Raw genomic sequence first — 18,974 nt, 5'->3', positions numbered from 1 at the left:
TGAGTTATTTTAACAAAAGGAGACTTGTTCTTATTCTTCATTCTTCCATGGAATTTTAGCAAATAACAATTTTAAAAACCTTTTCATTGTGTGATTATTATATAAGGATGAGGGAAAGCAACTCCCAGGATTTCCAAATTTGCTTTTGGAGACTTGTTAAGAAATGTACCCAGGCTCTGAGATTATCAACTGTCTTGACATCAATCCCATTTTATCACCTCTCCCCCTTCCATTCCCACTTTAGAAAATGTACTTCAGAGGAACAATGGATCCTTTTTTGAGGGGGGGGGAGCCTCTCTTCTTTCTTTCACCAAAGATTGAGATTTTATTATACTATTTTAATACAGACTCAAGCAGGAAGGTTAGGAGATCCCACTACAGATGGTTGTGAGCCACCATATGGTTGCTGGGAAATGAACTCAGGACCTCTGGAAGAGCAGTCAGTGCTCTTAACCTCTGAGCCATCTCTCCAGCCCCCAGGACGGATTCTTTTAGTTTGGCCCTGTTCATTCCAAATGATCGTTCTCCCTTCTTTTTCTTTCTTTCGCTGTGCGTATAATGATGATATGTGTATAATGATGATGTGTGTGTGCAGTGGATATACACATACCACAGCACATGCGTGCAGGCCAGAGGAGAGCATTTAGGGGTTGATTTTCTCCTTCTACTGTGGGTTTCTGGGATCAGATACATGTAATTAGGCTTGTTCTGCAAATACCTGTAGCCACTGAGCCCTCTTGCTGGCCCTTGCTGAGTTTATTTCTAGTTTGTAGTATATATATACTCATATATACTCAACAAACACCCAATCGCTGACTGTCTTACTTAGCATTTCTGTTTCTGTGGCAGGGAATGGAAACTAATAACCTGCAGCACAACATCCATGCCAATTATCAGTCACATTAGCATGTAATACAATCTTTAGCTAAGACACATAGAAACCTAAAGGAAGTGTCGGATAAAGAAGAACGGGAAGCTTTCTTGAGTAAAGCACTTCCATGGCCACTGCACAGAACTGCAGAGCCTAGCAGAAGAAGTGCGCGTATACACAAAGCGCCTGCTGTGTAAGGACACCAGCATGGGCAGCATGGGCCACAGAGGCCTGGACTACTTCCTATTGGGCTAAGAGAAACTAAAATGTCAAAAATAACCGTTAACTAGTACTTTAAGTAGGCCCAGTTAGTACAGAATGGCATGGGTAGACAGACGTCAAATAACTATAAACCCTGTACAAGCGATTCTTACTTGACTCAGGTGCCAGACGCCCAGCACATATTCCTATTTTCATATCTGGAAGGATATGAATGCAGTCCAGTAATTTCAAATTTTTATCAGAATGAGTCTTTTTTTTTTAAACTATTCTTATTTTTTGTTTTCCTGTTCTATGCAGATACTTTTATTTATATGGTCTGTCTCTTGTACTTTTTGTATTACCCAAAGTATACAGTCAATAAGCATTTTTAAAAGGTTGATTAAGAATAGTTTCTAAATTATGGGAACTTCAAAATTTTTTTCAGAACTTAATTTCTTTCTAAATGAGCTGAAACAGAAACACAAAGTCAAACTGGAAGATCTTTATAAACCCTTAAAAGTAGTCACTATGTCTCCACAGCATTCTCCAGGGTCCATCCAGCTGAAGAAACCTTCAAGCCAATGACACACCCAGAGAATGATACTTACCACAGGACCCAAAGGTCTCAGAGTCCTCTCTCAATTTCCCCAGGAGGAGAATAGCTTGTGGTTTGTGTGTGTAAAAAACTTTGGCTACCTATGCCTCTGGTACTGCCATAAAATCTCATACCCAACAGCTAGGTTGTGCTCACTCCTGTGCATGCCTCTGGTAACTGGGTGGACAAGTCTAATAGAACTATGCAAATCTAAGCTCCTTGCCTCTCACTGATCCTGCTGGATAAAGTAAGCTGCTGACACAGCGGTCATTGAGATATCTATCTGACATGAGTTCATCCCCGAAATAATAAGAACTGGGGAACTGGATCAAATAGGTATGACTTAATGAATTTCCCAAGACTTCCAATACTGCTTTTTACTAACCATTATTCCAGGTCACACACTAAGCCAAGCATTTCATTCCAAGGTCAGATAATTAAAAAGAAAATCAAACAAGTACTAAGAATAAAATGGACTCTCTGTACAAATCCAGATTCCTATGAAATAAGAGCACATTAAATCAGAGGTTCATCTATAGAGAAGTTTACTTAATGGTTAACAAAATTATGATATACAAAGCTCATTAAAGATAGTTTCCCTCTTCTTCTCGAGGCCCTCTGCGTCCAGGTCAGATGCCCACCACACGCTTCTTGAGACTTTATTTTTCTTTGTCTCCAATGTCTCATATATCTAGATCCCTTCTTACTAAGGAGTCTTACTGTTTTATCTTAAATTTGTGGGTAACAGGTCCAACTCTAATCCTTCTTTCCCACCTCTATCTCCACTCTCCTTGGGTAATTTAATCTATTTGTGGTCCAACCACAGCTTCAGACACCATCTTTTACAGTAAAGATTCCCTACTGATATTTCAGTTGTTTGGTAGGTTTTTGTCCCACCCAAAGGCTTACTGACACTTGTAAGCTCATAGGCAACTCAAACGCAACCTAAAGAAAATGTCTCTTCCCTTCCTTCCAAACAATGTAACATAAACACACTCAGCTAGTCATTAAAGGGAAAACTAATTCATTTTCCTCCACCCACATTCTTCACAGTGTGGTATTTTTCTGCCTTCAGTCAATTCTGTCCACACCCACATAAGCTACCCTCACAATAACTAGTCTGCTTGCCCGCTGGTCCTGGTGATGATCCATCCTCCACAGGCACCAAACATGCTCCTGATCTTGAACTGCTCATGCTCTTCATGAGCCTAACACCTTCTACAGTCACCATCTCGGAAAGATGCCTGCCACCCAGCATAGGGGACTTGCCTGCAGTTCTAGCACTCAGAAGGTAGAGGCCATTCTTGGCTTTATAGTCAACAGGTGACCCTGACTTTAAAAAAAAAAAAAAAAAATCCCGCCATGAGCACGTGACCAAGTAGGTTCTCTGACAGCATTCTCATCATAATGCAGATCATGCAGCAGCAAACAGACCTTCCTGCCTACCACCCTTAGACTAGATGCTCTTCCACTATGCAGAGGAACCAAACTGAAGTCATTCTGAAAGAACCTTCCATCTCCTTTGAATAGGGATCAAATGAAGTCTAAGTTCCCAAGAACTCCCTAGGTAACTGACATCTTGTTTGGCAGACGGACATGTATGTGGGATACTGACGTCCTGGAGGGCAGGTTGAGCCCTGAGTGCTAGGCAAGTTGAATAAACCAGTCAATGAGAACAGGGAAGTGCACCTTACCATACCCCATAGGGAAATGTACCTAGAAAAGCTTCCTTTCCCCAAATTCTGATTGGTAGAAAAAAAATGTTAACTAACTTGGCAGAGATGTTTATGGTTTTCAGGCTTAAAAGTTCTGTAACATTCTGTGTAAGGGGCTGGGGTAGGAGTCACAGTTCGGCTCACAAGTCTGGTCTTCATCCCTGATTGATCTGTAGGCGCTTGATTATGATAAAATCTTGTTTTCTGTATTCACTTGGTGTTTGAGTTGTGGTAGATCTAAGTGTACTCTATAACACCACAATCAGTTACTTTCTACCACATTACAAACTAATGACAGTCGGTATGATCCATTTCTTCAAAGTTTCCTGGAAGATACAGTGCCCTTTACAAAATAAAGATATGACTATTTTTTAAACTAAATTAAGAATAATCAACCTACTCACTGCATTACTGCCATATTAAATTTGTTATAATCATATATATGATCTACTAATGCCATCAGTAACAACTCATTCTGATTCCAAAGATCTACTTACGGAGCCCCACAGAGTCCGGTGTGCCGTTATCATTCTTACTAGGCTGTACTAGTGGTGCGAAGGAAACCGCAAGGATATTTTTACTTTCCCAAGTGTTTTGTCCAGTCCGCATAATCTGTGTCAACTATTGGAGTCAAACAAGAAAAAAAGCAATTCTATTACTTTAATGTCAAACTTTTGCAAGAATAACTGCCAATAAGAAGCTAACATTTAAATGCAACTAAGATATTTCTACTTAAGTATATATTATAACACAAGAACTCTACCACCTACTCTGCAAGAAATGCATGCCCGCTACTTTACGTCTGACCAGTGAAGGAGCTTATTGAACCCAGGAGAGAACTTACTCCTATTATCTGACTAAGTAAACATAGCAATGAACTGTCCATCGTGAGTAATACTCTCAGTCCTTATCAGAAACTCCCAATTTTCCAAACACTCCAGAGAGTAAGCACTTGTGGAGTACTTGGCCATAAACAGGGCATCTATGTTACATCTTCCCAAAGCTTAGGGAACATCCCAAAAAGAGGACAGAAAAATTCTAAGAGCCAGAGGTCATACTAGAAATGCTAGGTCATACTAGGTCATACTGCTAGAAATGCTGTTTTCTGGATATGACAAGACCATGGCACCTGTGAGCTCACAGTTGAGGATCAAAATTTTAGCATTTCCAGGAAGGCCCCACCCATACCAATAGAGGTATTGCTTGATATATGATGGCTGCTAGGAAAAGGAGAGTCAGTTTCCTTTAGGAATGAAGTCCTTGTTAGGCTGACAATTCTCCAGTGAATGGTGCTACACATTCATGCATAAGAATAACACTAATTGAACTCCTGAGTCATTTAAAGAAAAAAGGAGACATGAGGTTGGGAGGGAGTCATTGGGAAGAGAATCTACGTTGGGTAGTTAGAAGATGAATAGGCTCAAAATATATTGTTCATATGTATGAAATTCAAAGTGAATAAATTACACACATATGCCATTGAAGATGAACTTACAAAAAGGATTTATACACATGTGGTCTGGGAAGGACCTCATTGAGCATGTTCATGTGTGGAAACCAAAAGCTGGAGTGTGAAGGAAGCTGGAGTTATAGCCATTTGCAGGACAACCAGCTTGTTATCCGAGTCTAAGATCCTAGCTCTTACCCTGTGACTGCACAACTGGCATTCCTAACATGTGAGCCATGCGTCCAGTTCCAAGATGAATGTTTCAGTACAAAGAAGAAATACCTGAATATGGCCAGGCTGAGTCTCTATGTTACATGCAACTTACAAAAGCTTGCACAAGTACTTCCACAGATCTACACACAACACTGCCTCCCCAAATAAAAGTCTGATGAAATAGGTTCAGTAATTTGGTTAAGAGGACTATACTAGTGAACTCACTTTATACTCCTTGTAACAGTGATAAGAGATTCTAACTCTACCCTTAATTTCATACCACAACTAAAGCCAGAGAGATCGCTCCCTGATGAGGATGTTTGCTGCCAAACATGTCACCTGGGTTTTATCCCTGAGACTCACATGCCAAAGGAGAAAACAACTCTTACAAGCTGCCCTTTGGCTTCCAAATGTGTTCTGAGGCATGCCGCCATACACCCACATACGTGGTATAAATAAATATAGTTTAATGCTTTAAATAACCACAAAAAGGATTTTATTAATTCTGACTTCAGAATGCCTCTAAACGCAGCATACACTGAGACACCAATGTCCTGCACTGCAGGCTGGCTTGAGTTATAGAACAAGATCCTGACTCACAAGAAACCTATCTTCAAACACATGATTAAAGGAAACCAAACAAGTCAGTAAGTTTAAGTGCAAGCTTCAGAAATGTTCAAGTAAATCAAGGAAAGTACAAGTGCTGTGTACAGGTGTTAAAAAACAGTGTACACTGCACTCTTCTCTTCCCACTAAGCCAGGCATGCCCGTTTTTTCTTTTACCATAAATGTGTGTTGCCAAGGAGAATCCATAACCTTACCTGAGAGACAAGTCCTCTACTATTCAAACTTATCCCTGGTCTTTCCAGAAACATTTCTGATAATTATAGCCTTCTTATCTACTGAGCCATCTTTCCAGCCCCTCAATGAAGTTGTTTTTGTTTTGTTTTATTTATGAAGCTAAACGCTTGGAGCCGGTCACAAACCAGACTTAACATGCAGAGGATATGCATTCAATTGGATACGTTCCAAATGAGGACTTGACTGACTGGGTGAGGCTGACTACTCAAGTGAGCTCTAGTCTCCCATCATACTTCCTCTCTACATCTGCTGTGCCTAAAATATTTAAGGATCTCATTCGAGCTTCCTTCTATGCACATACATGCAGATATGTAAAGACCTATTTCTTATTTTTAAAGTTACAATCTATCTTTCCCTGTAACAGAGTCCTAATAATTACCAAGGTTACAACTGTCCTGTTACAAATGTAGGACAGTGAAGGTACCTGATCCTCTATAGGCATGACCAATATGCCCCCAACTTTGAGTAAGATCTTCATGTAGTTTTCGTGGTCTTTCTGGACTCCAGCACCACAGTAAATTCGATCATACTGATGACTGTCAGAAGCTATCTGAAGGCAATTACCCACCACAAATGCGGGTTCACAGAATTCAAATCTGTGTGGGAAAGCAAACATTTTAATTTGTTTAAATAAAACATTAGTTCTTTGACAAATCCCCATAACCCTTTCCTTGAAAAAACAAGGCTATCAAAATTAATTTTAAGGATAAAATACAATTAGGAAATCTTACTTAAAAATATGCATGAAATTTAACACCGATTAAGGATATTGTTTTGCTATCTATGACACAGCATACAAAGCACTAACCTATTTTAGACCATGCAAAACTTAACCTTAAATGAAAAGTCCATCAAACCACAATCTGAGATGGCCCTAAATTGAAGTTTGAGGATGAAAGTCAATGACAGGAAAAGGTTTCACTTCTTTCAGATGGAGGCCCAGCAGAAAGGAGAAGGGCTCATTCAAAGACTTCTCTCTGCTTGCCACTGTTGCTGACAAAAAATAGTAGCACAGCTTTGGCCAAGAAATACTATCAATCTACTGGCTATTACCCTTGCAACCACTAAGAAGGATAGAGTGGCTTTCGTAAAAATTGTGGCCAGGTAACTTACAAGATTGGGACAGAAATAAAATGAGTGGGTTTTTTTTGTTTGTTTGTTTTTTTCGTTTTTTTAAACTTCAGCTTTGGCCCCTATGATTTTCTTAAGCAACAGAAAAGAAGATATGGTTTCAAGGTTCATCAAACCAAGTTATAATGCTGGCTCCTGGTAATGTTATATACCAAACTAGTCTTTATAGACTTCAATGCTATTTCTTAAATTCTGTCAATAAAGAGAAAAATAGACTACTATACAAATTAAAATTGAAACCTCAATGCAAATGCAATTCTTTTCATCTCTTAGACCTTAAATTCGAGCTGGGCTCAAACTCCTTGAAGTCCTCCTGCTTCAGCCTCCTAAATGTTTGAATTATAGGTGTGAGCCACCATTCCCAACCATATCCAGTCTTTTAAAACTAATTTCTTCATCTTTTGATAGTAATAGAATCAATCATACAGCAGGATTATTACAAATGAAGTAATTTACAGTAAAAGCTTGACAAACACTGAATGACCAAATGATTTCAATCATAATCAATTTTACTTTAGAAAACATCCTTTGATAATTAATAGTACATATTAGTTCTCATTAAAATTCACTAAAGCTTAGATACATCTATGGACATACATTTAAGGAGTCTTGTGCCCTTTCCTTCATTCTCTACTGTCTTTCTAGATGGAGCTAAAGGGAAGCAGCAAGTCTTGAAAGAGCTAGGAGGTAGAGTTAAGAGCAGTGCACACTGTACTCTTATCTCCACACACTCTCAGTGAGCCAGGCATCGACCAATTAACTTTTTAACTGTAAACTCCATCTCACTGCTTATATTTTCCAGAATTCCCTTCCATCATTTTGATCCCATGCAAAGAATAAGGGCATACTATGTTCTGTATGTATTACGTACGATTATTATCTCCTTCAAAAACACTGTGCTATAATTTGGTCACCAAGTATGGCAACATTGAGAGGTACTGACATCTTTAAGAGGGCAACACTAGTAGGAAATAACAAATTCATGAGAAAAACCACCTCAAAGGGATTAAGTCACGTGTCATACAGGGTTAGGACTCAGAGAGCAAAACAATTGTCACAAAGCAAGAGCACCTCAAAAATGTTATGAAGTATTCCCAAATATGTGCCCACCATGAGATGCTGCCTGTCAGGCCCTGAGGCATCAGAAGGTCCCACCAGGTAGCTTGTGCTCTGTTACAACACAAGCAGACTTCTAAGTACTACTACAGGCTCTGTACACTTCTCTGAAGCTAGACTGAATCACTTCTCTCTGGTTTCATGTGAGAACCACGAAGAGTTATTGCTATGTCAGTTTTGTGCACTGTTCCTTTCCCCCAAAATTCCCTCACTGGCCACCTTTAATTAATGAGTGTCTTTTATACTTCCAACTCACACTTAAGCTACCAGCTTCAAAATGAAATCAGTCTTTAAAAGTATTAACTTACCCCACATTTAATTTCTCTCAGACACAAATCTATATAGACCAACCTCTAATTGTTTAAAATAGGGTCAAAATGCAAATTCTGTTTAGAATTATATATCTCATTACTGTATGTGTACATGTGTTTTGCTTGTACTTATGATATGTACCACATGCATGCCTGGTACCTATGGAAGCCTAGAGTTACAGATAGTTCTGGGCCGTCATGTGAGTACAGAAAATCAAACCTGGTCACTCTGCAGGATCAACAAATTCCCTTAACCCAACTTACTGACCCAGTCCCAAAATGTAATTTTTTTTTATTTTAAGTAATCATGCTGTGAATTGCATGGTTTATTTTTTATCAAATTTATGTTAAATGATCTTTTTAAAGTTATTCTCAGAAAGTTCTATCTGTAAATCTTCATCCCTTCACATGCTCAGAATCTTTTAAAAATTCATGACTTTGAATTATTAAAGTTCTTTTACAAATCTATTAAACAGCTAAACAGGGCAGCTTGCAGAACTAATATCTAAGAAAACACCATTAGAAGTCAGCAATTTATAATTAAAACCACAGAACGTTATTCAAGAATGTTGTGCCTGGTTTTAAAAATGTATGCCTCTGCACAAGTCCTGTTAGTCTAGTCGGGCACATCTGGCCTAACTTCAGCTATGGGTACTCACTGCATACACAGGGGAATGGACAAGACAATTCCACTCATGGCAATATAATTTACAATTGTGGTAAGTGCTTTAGCATTTAGAGGGAAAGAATGTGACTCTTTAAGATTGAAGGTGAAAAGAAACAGATCTGGAAATCAGAAGCTTCCATGAAATTAAAAGCTTTGATTTGAAAGGTTAAGAGTCATTCTATCCGAGACGACAGATATTAACCAGACCCTGAGCCCTTAAAATGTGGCTAGCCCAATGAGAGGTGGGCTCCATACATAAAATTCACATAAATTTTCAAAAACTTTTTATAAAAGATATAAACTATTTAAATAATACTTTTACACTGCAAACTAATAATAGACAATGTTTACACAGTTACAAAGAACAAAATATTACACAATTAGCCATCTGCTTGTCTCATGCAGACAGGTGGTACAAGAACTTTCTCCTGTTTTGTCTTTGGAATATTTTCCTGCTTTCTGGTTATCTTCTGTTTGTTTGGTTGGTTTTTGTTATCTCTGATACGTCTACCTATTACAACATCCCCCATGCATTTATTCAATTAAGAAAAACATGTAAAAAATACATATGCATTACCTTTTCTAATTACCAACTTTGAATAAGAACTCAAATTATGAAGATCTAAAGAGAAATTTGCCTAGAAACAAAATTACAGTGAATATATGTGCCCATTGCACTCAGCGGTGATGTAGTTCAGAACATGATGGCTGGCAAAGGCCCACTGCACTCAGAAGTGATGTAGTGGTGCACAGACCAGGATGCTGACTGATACCTGCAACACTTTACATACATTGTTTCAACATGTGAAAAAAAACCCTAACTCTTGGCTTTAAGTCACATAACTGAATACCTAAAAGCATGCTCATAGTTATAACCTCAATTTTTCCCTTCTAATCAAGATATCAAGAAGTCTATTTACCTAAATGTGTAGATGAAGTGTAATTTTGGGAGAAAATTCCAATCTCCAATGTCCACTAATACAAATGAAATAGACTTCTAATTCACTTGCTTCCTATGCTTTAGCATACTAACTTCTTTATATTGAACACCTAAATTTGAGAGCCTACTAGATCCCCGGAAAATACAGTATGATGGCCCCGAGGGTAAAGACACCTGCTGACAAGTCTGACGACCTGGGTTCAAACCCAGATTGTTCTTTGACCTCCAAGTCCATGACCCACCCACAACAAAATAAATTAAGCATTAAGAAAAATAAATAAATTTAAACCCCAAAAGCACTGTGCTATTTTTATTGATAAAAATTGAGACATCTAAAACTGTGGGGAAATTTTTGCAATTAAAATAGAAAATAATTTATAAGCCAAATATACAAGTCACTACCAATGTATAACAGTGTTAAATAAAAAAGAAAACCAGAAATGTCTCGCCAAAGTATCTCCCACTCAACCATTATTCATTATACTTAAATATTATGTTTAATATTTGCTACCTGCAATAAATTTTTCACAAAGAAAAAAGAAAAAAAACTTAAGTTGTATATTGTTAACATTTTTAAGCCTTACATATAGACAGAGATTAAGTTTTTGAACAGAAGTTAACCTCCAGTTGCTTCTACATAGTATACAGTGGAGAATCTGAACTGCTTCAGTAATGTCACAACACCTTTACAACAGCATTCATGGAATAATCTCACACTAGTCAGCTGGACGGTGACAGATATTCCACTGCAGGCCTTTTCCTCAAAAATATTATGAATTAAAATATATTCCTGGTAAACGCTGGCACGTTTATAGATATGCTCATTAATAACTGAATGAAGACATAGACAGTGGCAATTAGCAGTGTTATGTTATTATCCAGGTATAACTCCTATTGATTCTTCCAAGAGAAGAGAAATAATTCTTAGTTGTTGACTGTTCCAAAAGCTGTGCCACACCCACGTTTCTTAAAATGCAGAGGCAAAGCACACTTTAAACCTTAACAACAATTTCTGTGTAATCTAGAAGATTGAAGCAATAATCTGTGCAGAACTCCTGTGTATAAATAAAATAGCACTATTGGTACTAAGAAATCATACATATAGTACAGCTTAGACTATACAGAAAAGGGAAATCCAAATTACATCTTTTCATACAAAGTACACATCATATGAAAGCTGAGGAATGTAATAATCTACCAAAACGATAGACAAATATATGTGGTTATATTTAAGATGGCTCAGATGTTCTTTCCCTGGTTTCTATATTAAAATTAGATGTCCATTAAAATGTTGCACCTAAGTTAAAATAAGCAGATTTTTTTTTTATTTTTAGAAAAATCCCCAAACAGAATCTCCTACCAAACATTAAAGTTATCTGTATATAGGGAAGGAAAGTCTTAAAGCCTTTAAAATGCACATAAATTCATTCACCTGAGGCATACTAGAAATAAACCTGAAAAAACAATGACTATTGAGACTCCCACAGGAACACATTTCACTTGCTCTTACTAAGCTGTGCACTGAAAACAATTTATGGAAGAGTGCAGAACATACAGACATCTTGGCTGAGAACATAAACACTTGCCCAAAGTAAGACCATGATTCCAATCACTTACCTTAGCAGTGGCTTTCTTTATAGCTGCATGTTGGGTTATCTTCATCTTCAGATGGACAGATGATTTCATTCACAGCAGGCACCTTGCCAACTTGCCCATATAATTCTTTTGAAAAGCAGCTAGGAGATCAGGGTGACCTAGCCTTGCCCTGTAGCTTCCCTCTTAGACGGATAGTCTAGGTCTAGGAGCTGACTGAGAGTAGAAAAAACAACATTCCCCTTCAATACACTGTGACGTTGGGGCTGGCAATTGCACACCTAATTTATTAGGTGCCAGAGGACACTGTCATTGAAATTGTAGACAATTATTCCAATGGAATAAAGGAATTTCAAGGACCTGGGGAAGAGTCCTACCTTCTTCTTACATCTCATCCAAAACAAACTGACAAATGAAATCACAAAATCTTTTTCTTAAAACATTTCATTTAAATACAGTTTGACTATTTTGTTAAAAATAAGACAACACTTTAAACATCTGTGCTGGGCTAAAAGCAACTCTTGATCTTGAGACATACCATTCAAATACCTTATAATCAATAACTAAACTGTTGAATTAAAATTAGAAAACAAAGACTTTACCTTTCAGAGTGTTTTCCCTTCCAACCAACTGCATCAGACTCATCTTAGGATAATATAGGAATTATTTGAAGCAAAGTATTAAAAAAAAAAAAAGTGCCATTTGTTTGTTTGGACTGAATAAACAAACCCGCATTACTGTGGCATTGTAGAAACCCACATTACTGAAAAAGTCACTAAATGTTTTATAGAAAACCTGACAGTTAAGTCATTTAAAGCCATATTATTCCCTGCACAGGTAGAGGGTGTGTGTGTGTGTGTGTGTGTGTGTGTGTGTGTGTGTGTGTGTGTGTGTGTTCTTTTACTATTTTCAAGGATTCTCTGTACAAACAATTTGATTATTTGTCACATTAAAATTAGTCTAGCAAGGTCTGCGATTCATCCCTACAACCCCACTGCTGTAGAAGCTGAAGCGGAAAGCCACAAGTGTGAAGTTGATTTGAGCAACTTAACAAGTCCCCGTCACAAAAAAGGGGGAAGGTGGGGAGGAGTAAGAAAGAAATGAACACTTTTGAGACAGGGTTTGACTCTGAACCCTAGGCTAGCTTGAAACACTCAGTGACTCACTCTCCTGCCTCAATCTCCCAAGTGCTGGGATTATACGTATGTCTTATCATGATCGGCTCTAAACCATATTTTAAAGAGGCTGACAATGTAGTTTAAATGTTAGAATGATCTAGCATGTATAAAGCCTTGGGTTTAATCCTCATTCCCACGGAGAGTAAAAAAAAGAAAAATAAACTGCTTACAACTTGCAATAACTTGTATAAAATTATTTCTGGACACTATTAGTATAGCAAAATACACAAGCATCTGAAGGGTATTGGGAAATACTAAAGATAATGAATTAATTACAAAAGCAAGATGATTTCAATACAATTCTCTTTATACTACTCCAGTGACAAAACTCAATACAGAAATACTTAATTTTCAAATACAAATCACTATAAAAAATAAACCTTTAATAAACTACAAGTAAAACCAGAACAGTAATTACTGCCATACATCCGTTGTGGCTTTTGAAAACTACAGAAGGTAATGCACTGCTTTTCATTCAATAAAGCTAAGCTGTACAGTCGTAGTTGACTGTGCCAATGTGTCTAAGCACATTAGTGGCATTGCTTGAGTCTATCTGAAGGAAAAACATGATTCAAATAAGAGTTCTACCTCACTTTTCGTAAACTAAGAGGATAGGCTACAGTTTGTAGAGCAGCTCAATTCTGGGACAAACCAATTAAAAAAAAAAATTAATCAATTTTAACTGGCCAGAGTCAAAGACAGTGCCTCTCAATCTTCCTAATGCTATTACCTCTTCATACAGTTTGTCATGTTATGGTGACCTGCCACCATAAAATTATTTTTTTGCTCCTTCATAATTCTTTTTGCTAGTGTCATGAATGGTAATGTAAAATATATGATATGCAAGATATTGGATATGGGACACATCAAATGTTGGTCAACCCCCAAAGTGGTTGTGACCCACAGTTCAGAACCACTGGTCTAAGACAAAAGATGTTCTACTCTGACCACATACGACCTTTTTCATTATGACTCATCTATGTGCCCCATTACATGGTAATAATGGTCCATTCTATACAGGAATAAGATACAGATAAAAAGGCATCTCCAAAGTCCTCTCTCTAGTCATCTGGAAGGAAGATATACATTCTAATGACATTACAGGAATTTAATGCTGTATGATCCCAAAGAGCCAAATACGCACATTTGTATTAAATAAATGCGTATACATAGCTATAAATAAATGTTTTACTAGTGACAAGCTCTTCCGTGAAGTCAAAGTTTGTACAATTTAAGTTTTTCTAACTACAATTCTCACCCACGCATTCACACCTGGACAGATGTATTTTGTTTACTGCATAATTACTGGTTTGAGGGTGATCTGACTCCCTCAACTTCCTCCTTCTCTTGTTGACTAAATGTAAAGGGAAAAGGTTCCTGTGCTCATAGAAAAGCACTAGGAAACCCAGAAAGGAATGCTAAACATGCAGGGTTGTCTCTTCAAAGAAGAGATGTATGCCCATTTTCAGCCCAGAAAACCGAACACAGAGAACACAGATGTAGTTAACAGCCTGATGGTCTGTGCTTCCAATCTGTAGAGCCAGGCCTCACCTGACTCCCATAAACGATTACGGTGAGCCCGTCTTTATGGGATAGTTAATTATCATTAAGGAATCTTTTTTCCAAAAATTATCCTGTGCTTAAATACGACTAAAATAAACTGCCCAGTCAGTGTCAGATTCTAGAAGTTGGAACTGACTCCGGCTACTGAGTCCTGCTGAACTGGATTTCCTTCCTGACTCTCCTAGCCACAGTGCTTGCAGAGAGCCCCTCAACTAAGCACCTAATCTTTAAAAAAAAAAAAAAAAACCTCAACAAATAAGGCCCCAATACCAATCTAGATCAGAGTGAACTTTGGGGTTGGGGATTTAGCTCAGTGGTAGAGCGCTTGCCTAGCAAGCGCAAGGCCCTGGGTTCGGTCCCCAGCTCCAAAAAAATCTTGATGATTGAGAGATCTATTGACTAAGCAATGTTAGAATATCTACCTGTTCGTGCAGCTCTAGCATAATTCAAAAGCCATACCGTAAGGACACTTTTACTCCAAGAACAAATAGGATTTAAGACACAAACCCAGGCCTCAGCACAAGGCACACACACACACACACACACACACACACACACACACACACACACACACACGCATTTACGCACACGCACACGCACACGCACGCACACACACACACACACGCACATGCACACTCCTACATTGTATATTAGATATTCTAACATTGGTTAGTCAATAGATCTCTCAATCTCTCATTTATGAGAGAGCTCATCCTGATCCTAGCACATACATGTAAGAAAACACATACAACTCAGCACTACTACTGAAGGAGTTGATGAGAAGGCTCTGACTCCACGGATGAAGAACAGCACTAGATTTTACGCACTTGTTCTCTATATGCTGAATTCTAGAGATGATGGATACCAACACAAAGTTTAATGACCCATTTTCCTTGATCTCTATTTTGATATGCACACATATGACTGTATACACACTTGAATATGAAACGGTCTACAACAGAAACTTTTTACACCCTGCAAATGTTCTAATCTTTTAACTCAAAGTAAGAATACCTTAACATTTAAAAAGACTTAAAGAATCATCAAGAAATAAGTATGACAGGAAGAAAGAAATATATCCTCTAACTGGTAACCCAAACCAAGTTATGTAAAAAAAATAAAAAGTAGCCAAATGAACAACGGTAGACTTGGTTACTTAACTTTGCACCAGTTGCTATTCTATGTGAAATGAAACAACTTTCTAGTGCTAGCTACTCTCCATATACAAGAACATAAGTTCAATGTAAGATATTGAACAATAAGTAGCATTTCATACCTGTTCATACTTTGTTTTTTAACTTGACACAAGCTAGGGTCTTCTGGAAAGAGGAACCATGAGAAAAAATGTCTCCATCACACTGGCTTGTAGACAAGTCTCTGGGGGCATTTTCTTGATTTATAATTGATATGGGAGGCCCTGACTACTACTGTGGGCAATGTTATCCCTAGGCTGGTGGTCCTGGCTTGTGATAAGAAAGAAGGCCGAGCAAGCCATAGGGAACAAGTTAGTAGGAAGCCACCTCTGTGACCTTTCCTTCAGTTCCTGTCTCCAGGTTCCTGCTTTTGAGGTCCTGCCCTGACTACCTTCAGCGATGGACGTTAAGCTTTAAGAAGAAATATATCCTTTCCTTCCCAGATGGCTTTTGGTCATGGTGTTTAATCACAATAGAAGCTTGACTACAATACCGCCTGCTAAGAAGTAAAATAAAATTGCTCCAACTGTCTTCTTTAGAATGGATTAACATAAAGTGTTTCAAAAATAAGCTGTAAAACGTCAGCAACTATGACAAGCACCTGGTTAATGATTTTAAGAAGAACAGCAAAAACATTCAATGTCACAAGGAAGCACATATTCTTCACTGAATACGATGCACCATTTTTAGGTATTAATTTAAAAACCTGCATAACAAAAATTCAGACACAAGCAGAAAAAATTCAATTCTTTTATGTGAAAACATTTGTTTGAAACAGAGAGAAAAAAGAGCTGAGGAGGGATGCGAGCTGCCATGCTCGTGGGGACCTGAGTGTGTGTCCCCTAGAACTATGGGAAAGGCCTAGCCTTGCAGCACACGCTTGGCTCAGCTGAGGAGCTTCAACGTGGGTGAGAGACCCTGTCTAAAACACACAGATGAAGAGTGGCTGAGGAAAGAGTGATGATGGAGGAAAGAGATCCCTGGACATTAATCTCTGGCCTCACACATACACACGTGTGTGCATGCCTTCACGTCCCATACTCACATGAGCAAACACACACACACACACACACACACACACACACACAACACACACACACACACACACACACACACACACACACACACACACACACACACACACACACACACACACACACACACACACACACACACACCATTAAACAAGTAAATAACAAATGAGACGTCTAAATAGCCTTTAAGCGGATTAGCTACGCTATACAAAATGAAAATCCCTGAAATCATAGCATTCTTCACTGTTGCCCAGACCACGTCTCAGCAGCAAACCTCAACAGATTTGCCTTAGTGACTCAAGGCTTCCTTGAGCCTGTTGAATAATGATCAGAAATTGACCCTTCATGTATCTACAGATAAAACGTACTAACAACTAATATGCAACAGATCTTACTAGAAATTTGTAAGCCTTTGGTAATACTACTTTTATACTTTCTAAGTTAAAATGTATTCAAAATTTCTTACGGGCAGATTAAGTTTCAATATTAAAACATGTTTTACAGAAAATCAAACAATTAAAAAAGAACCCAATAACTAAATAAAAATTAATCTTGCCCACATCTCAAAACTCAGCAACCAGTCATTAGGAGAAAAATGATGAAGACACAAACAGATATTAAAGTTTAATATCGATTTCTTATTAAACAACTTAAGGTAATAAATAACTTTGATTTCTGTTAAATGTCATTCTTTTTGGAATAAATGCAGTAGGCAATTGAAAATAACTGAGAGTATGAACTAGGTGTTAATTATTCCTAAAGAAAGTTATTCAGGGGCTGGAAAGATGTTCAGGAGTTTGGCGTACTTGCTCTCACAGGGGACTGACTGTGGGTGGACTTCCAGCGCCCACATGCCACCTCTCAAACTGTCTCTAACTCCAGTGCAAGGGATCAGATGCCGTCTCCTGAATTCTGTAGACACCAGACAAGTGTGTGTTGTACTCACAGACATGCAGGCAAAACTCTTACAAACACATCTACAAAAGAGACACGTTGTTCGGCAAATTGAAAATGTACCTGGCCAACTTAAATCTATTGTGTGTATTATAGAAAAAAATAACCGAGCATAAACTCCCTCAGCCTGCCTGGGGGGCTCAGTGATCCCGCCATCACCATGCCTCTGCTGCACAAAGCCTCTGCTGGACTGCAGGAGCTGAGGAGCTGCTGTAAGGATCAGTTTTGTTTTCTTCAACCAGTCCAAGCGTTTCACACTAGGATAGATACAAACCCACAACAGAGAAGACAGAAATGAAAGGGCATCTGGAGAGGGAAGAGAACAAAAGGGCAGAAAAGGACGATGTCCAAAGTGTCCTTGGTTGGATTCTGGAACTCTCCTCTAGGCTTTGCTCTTGAGATGAAACGTTGGGTAGTGGTCAGGTCTCCCTACAGTTTTTCACACGGGCATTTACAGCCAGACTAGGGATGAGTGAGGGACCACTGCTAAAAGCCAAGTCTGAAGTCTCAGTTTTTACATTGAAACCTTGTTGTCTAGTGACTGTGTTCTAGGCCTATGCTTCCTATCCTTTTAAAGGCTTTCTCTATTGGAAACTACAACATGCTATACAGAAATAGGGCACACTGAAGCCCTACATAGAGAAGGCTATTTCAGTGCATAGGATTTATTTCAAATTCAACCATAAGAGCCCTTATTCCACAAAACTGTCAAGGCAGAATTTCAGTGCAATTACACCTCAAATCTTCACTTTCACTGCTGGCCAAGGATCAAAATCTATGCAATATGTCTTAGAAAGAGAAGCCAGGGTAAAAGTAAACAATTCCATAAAGCAATTTCCCAAACATGATCCCACATAACACATACAGAAACATTTATACAGTCATTTCTACTAAACTTATTATGGAGTAAGGAGGGACCTTTGTATGCTGGTATATAAGTTATAAACAAACAGAAAACAGTTAAACTACCAACCAAAAGGCTAAAATCAGGTAGAGAAAAGTACTGTGAGTACAAATATCTTATTTTCTAGCCAAAAGTTAACTATATGGCATTTAATAAATGAAAGATCAGGAATCAAACATTTATCTATAATTTTTTAAAAAAAATTACATTGTAACTTTATTTTTTTCACTGCATAGCAGAGATTTCTACTGTACTCAACTAGCCAGGATTAATAATCTAATACGGTTTAAGAGTAGGCATACTACACATATTCATTAATTGCTCTCACACCAAAGCTACAGGTGTAAATACTTACTTATCAAAGCTATCACTATTTTTGATGAAGCTCTCCAGTTTTTCCTTGGCATACTCCACCACATCTGAATGAAGTTCAATCCCATGATTTATTCCAAAAGGACCTGTAATTACATAAGCATTTTTACAAAAA

General features: G+C 38.1%; 1 protein-coding gene across 1 annotated transcript in view; it reads right to left on the bottom strand.

The window, feature by feature from the left end:
- Positions 1 to 18,974, bottom strand: part of Pcmtd1 (protein-L-isoaspartate (D-aspartate) O-methyltransferase domain containing 1) — a 71,727-nt gene that overhangs the window by 6,948 nt on the left and 45,805 nt on the right. Inside the window, 4 exon segments of the mRNA XM_032906486.1 lie at positions 2,856 to 2,857; positions 3,880 to 4,003; positions 6,328 to 6,499; positions 18,843 to 18,945. Coding sequence (XP_032762377.1) covers positions 2,856 to 2,857; positions 3,880 to 4,003; positions 6,328 to 6,381 — 180 coding nt within the window. The 5' untranslated portion in view covers positions 6,382 to 6,499; positions 18,843 to 18,945.

This window comes from Rattus rattus, chromosome 1, assembly GCF_011064425.1.
Source record: "Rattus rattus isolate New Zealand chromosome 1, Rrattus_CSIRO_v1, whole genome shotgun sequence".
Taxonomy (NCBI): Eukaryota; Metazoa; Chordata; class Mammalia; order Rodentia; family Muridae; genus Rattus; species Rattus rattus.
Note: the sequence above shows the minus strand (reverse complement) of the source record. Positions and strands in the feature narration are given on the sequence as shown.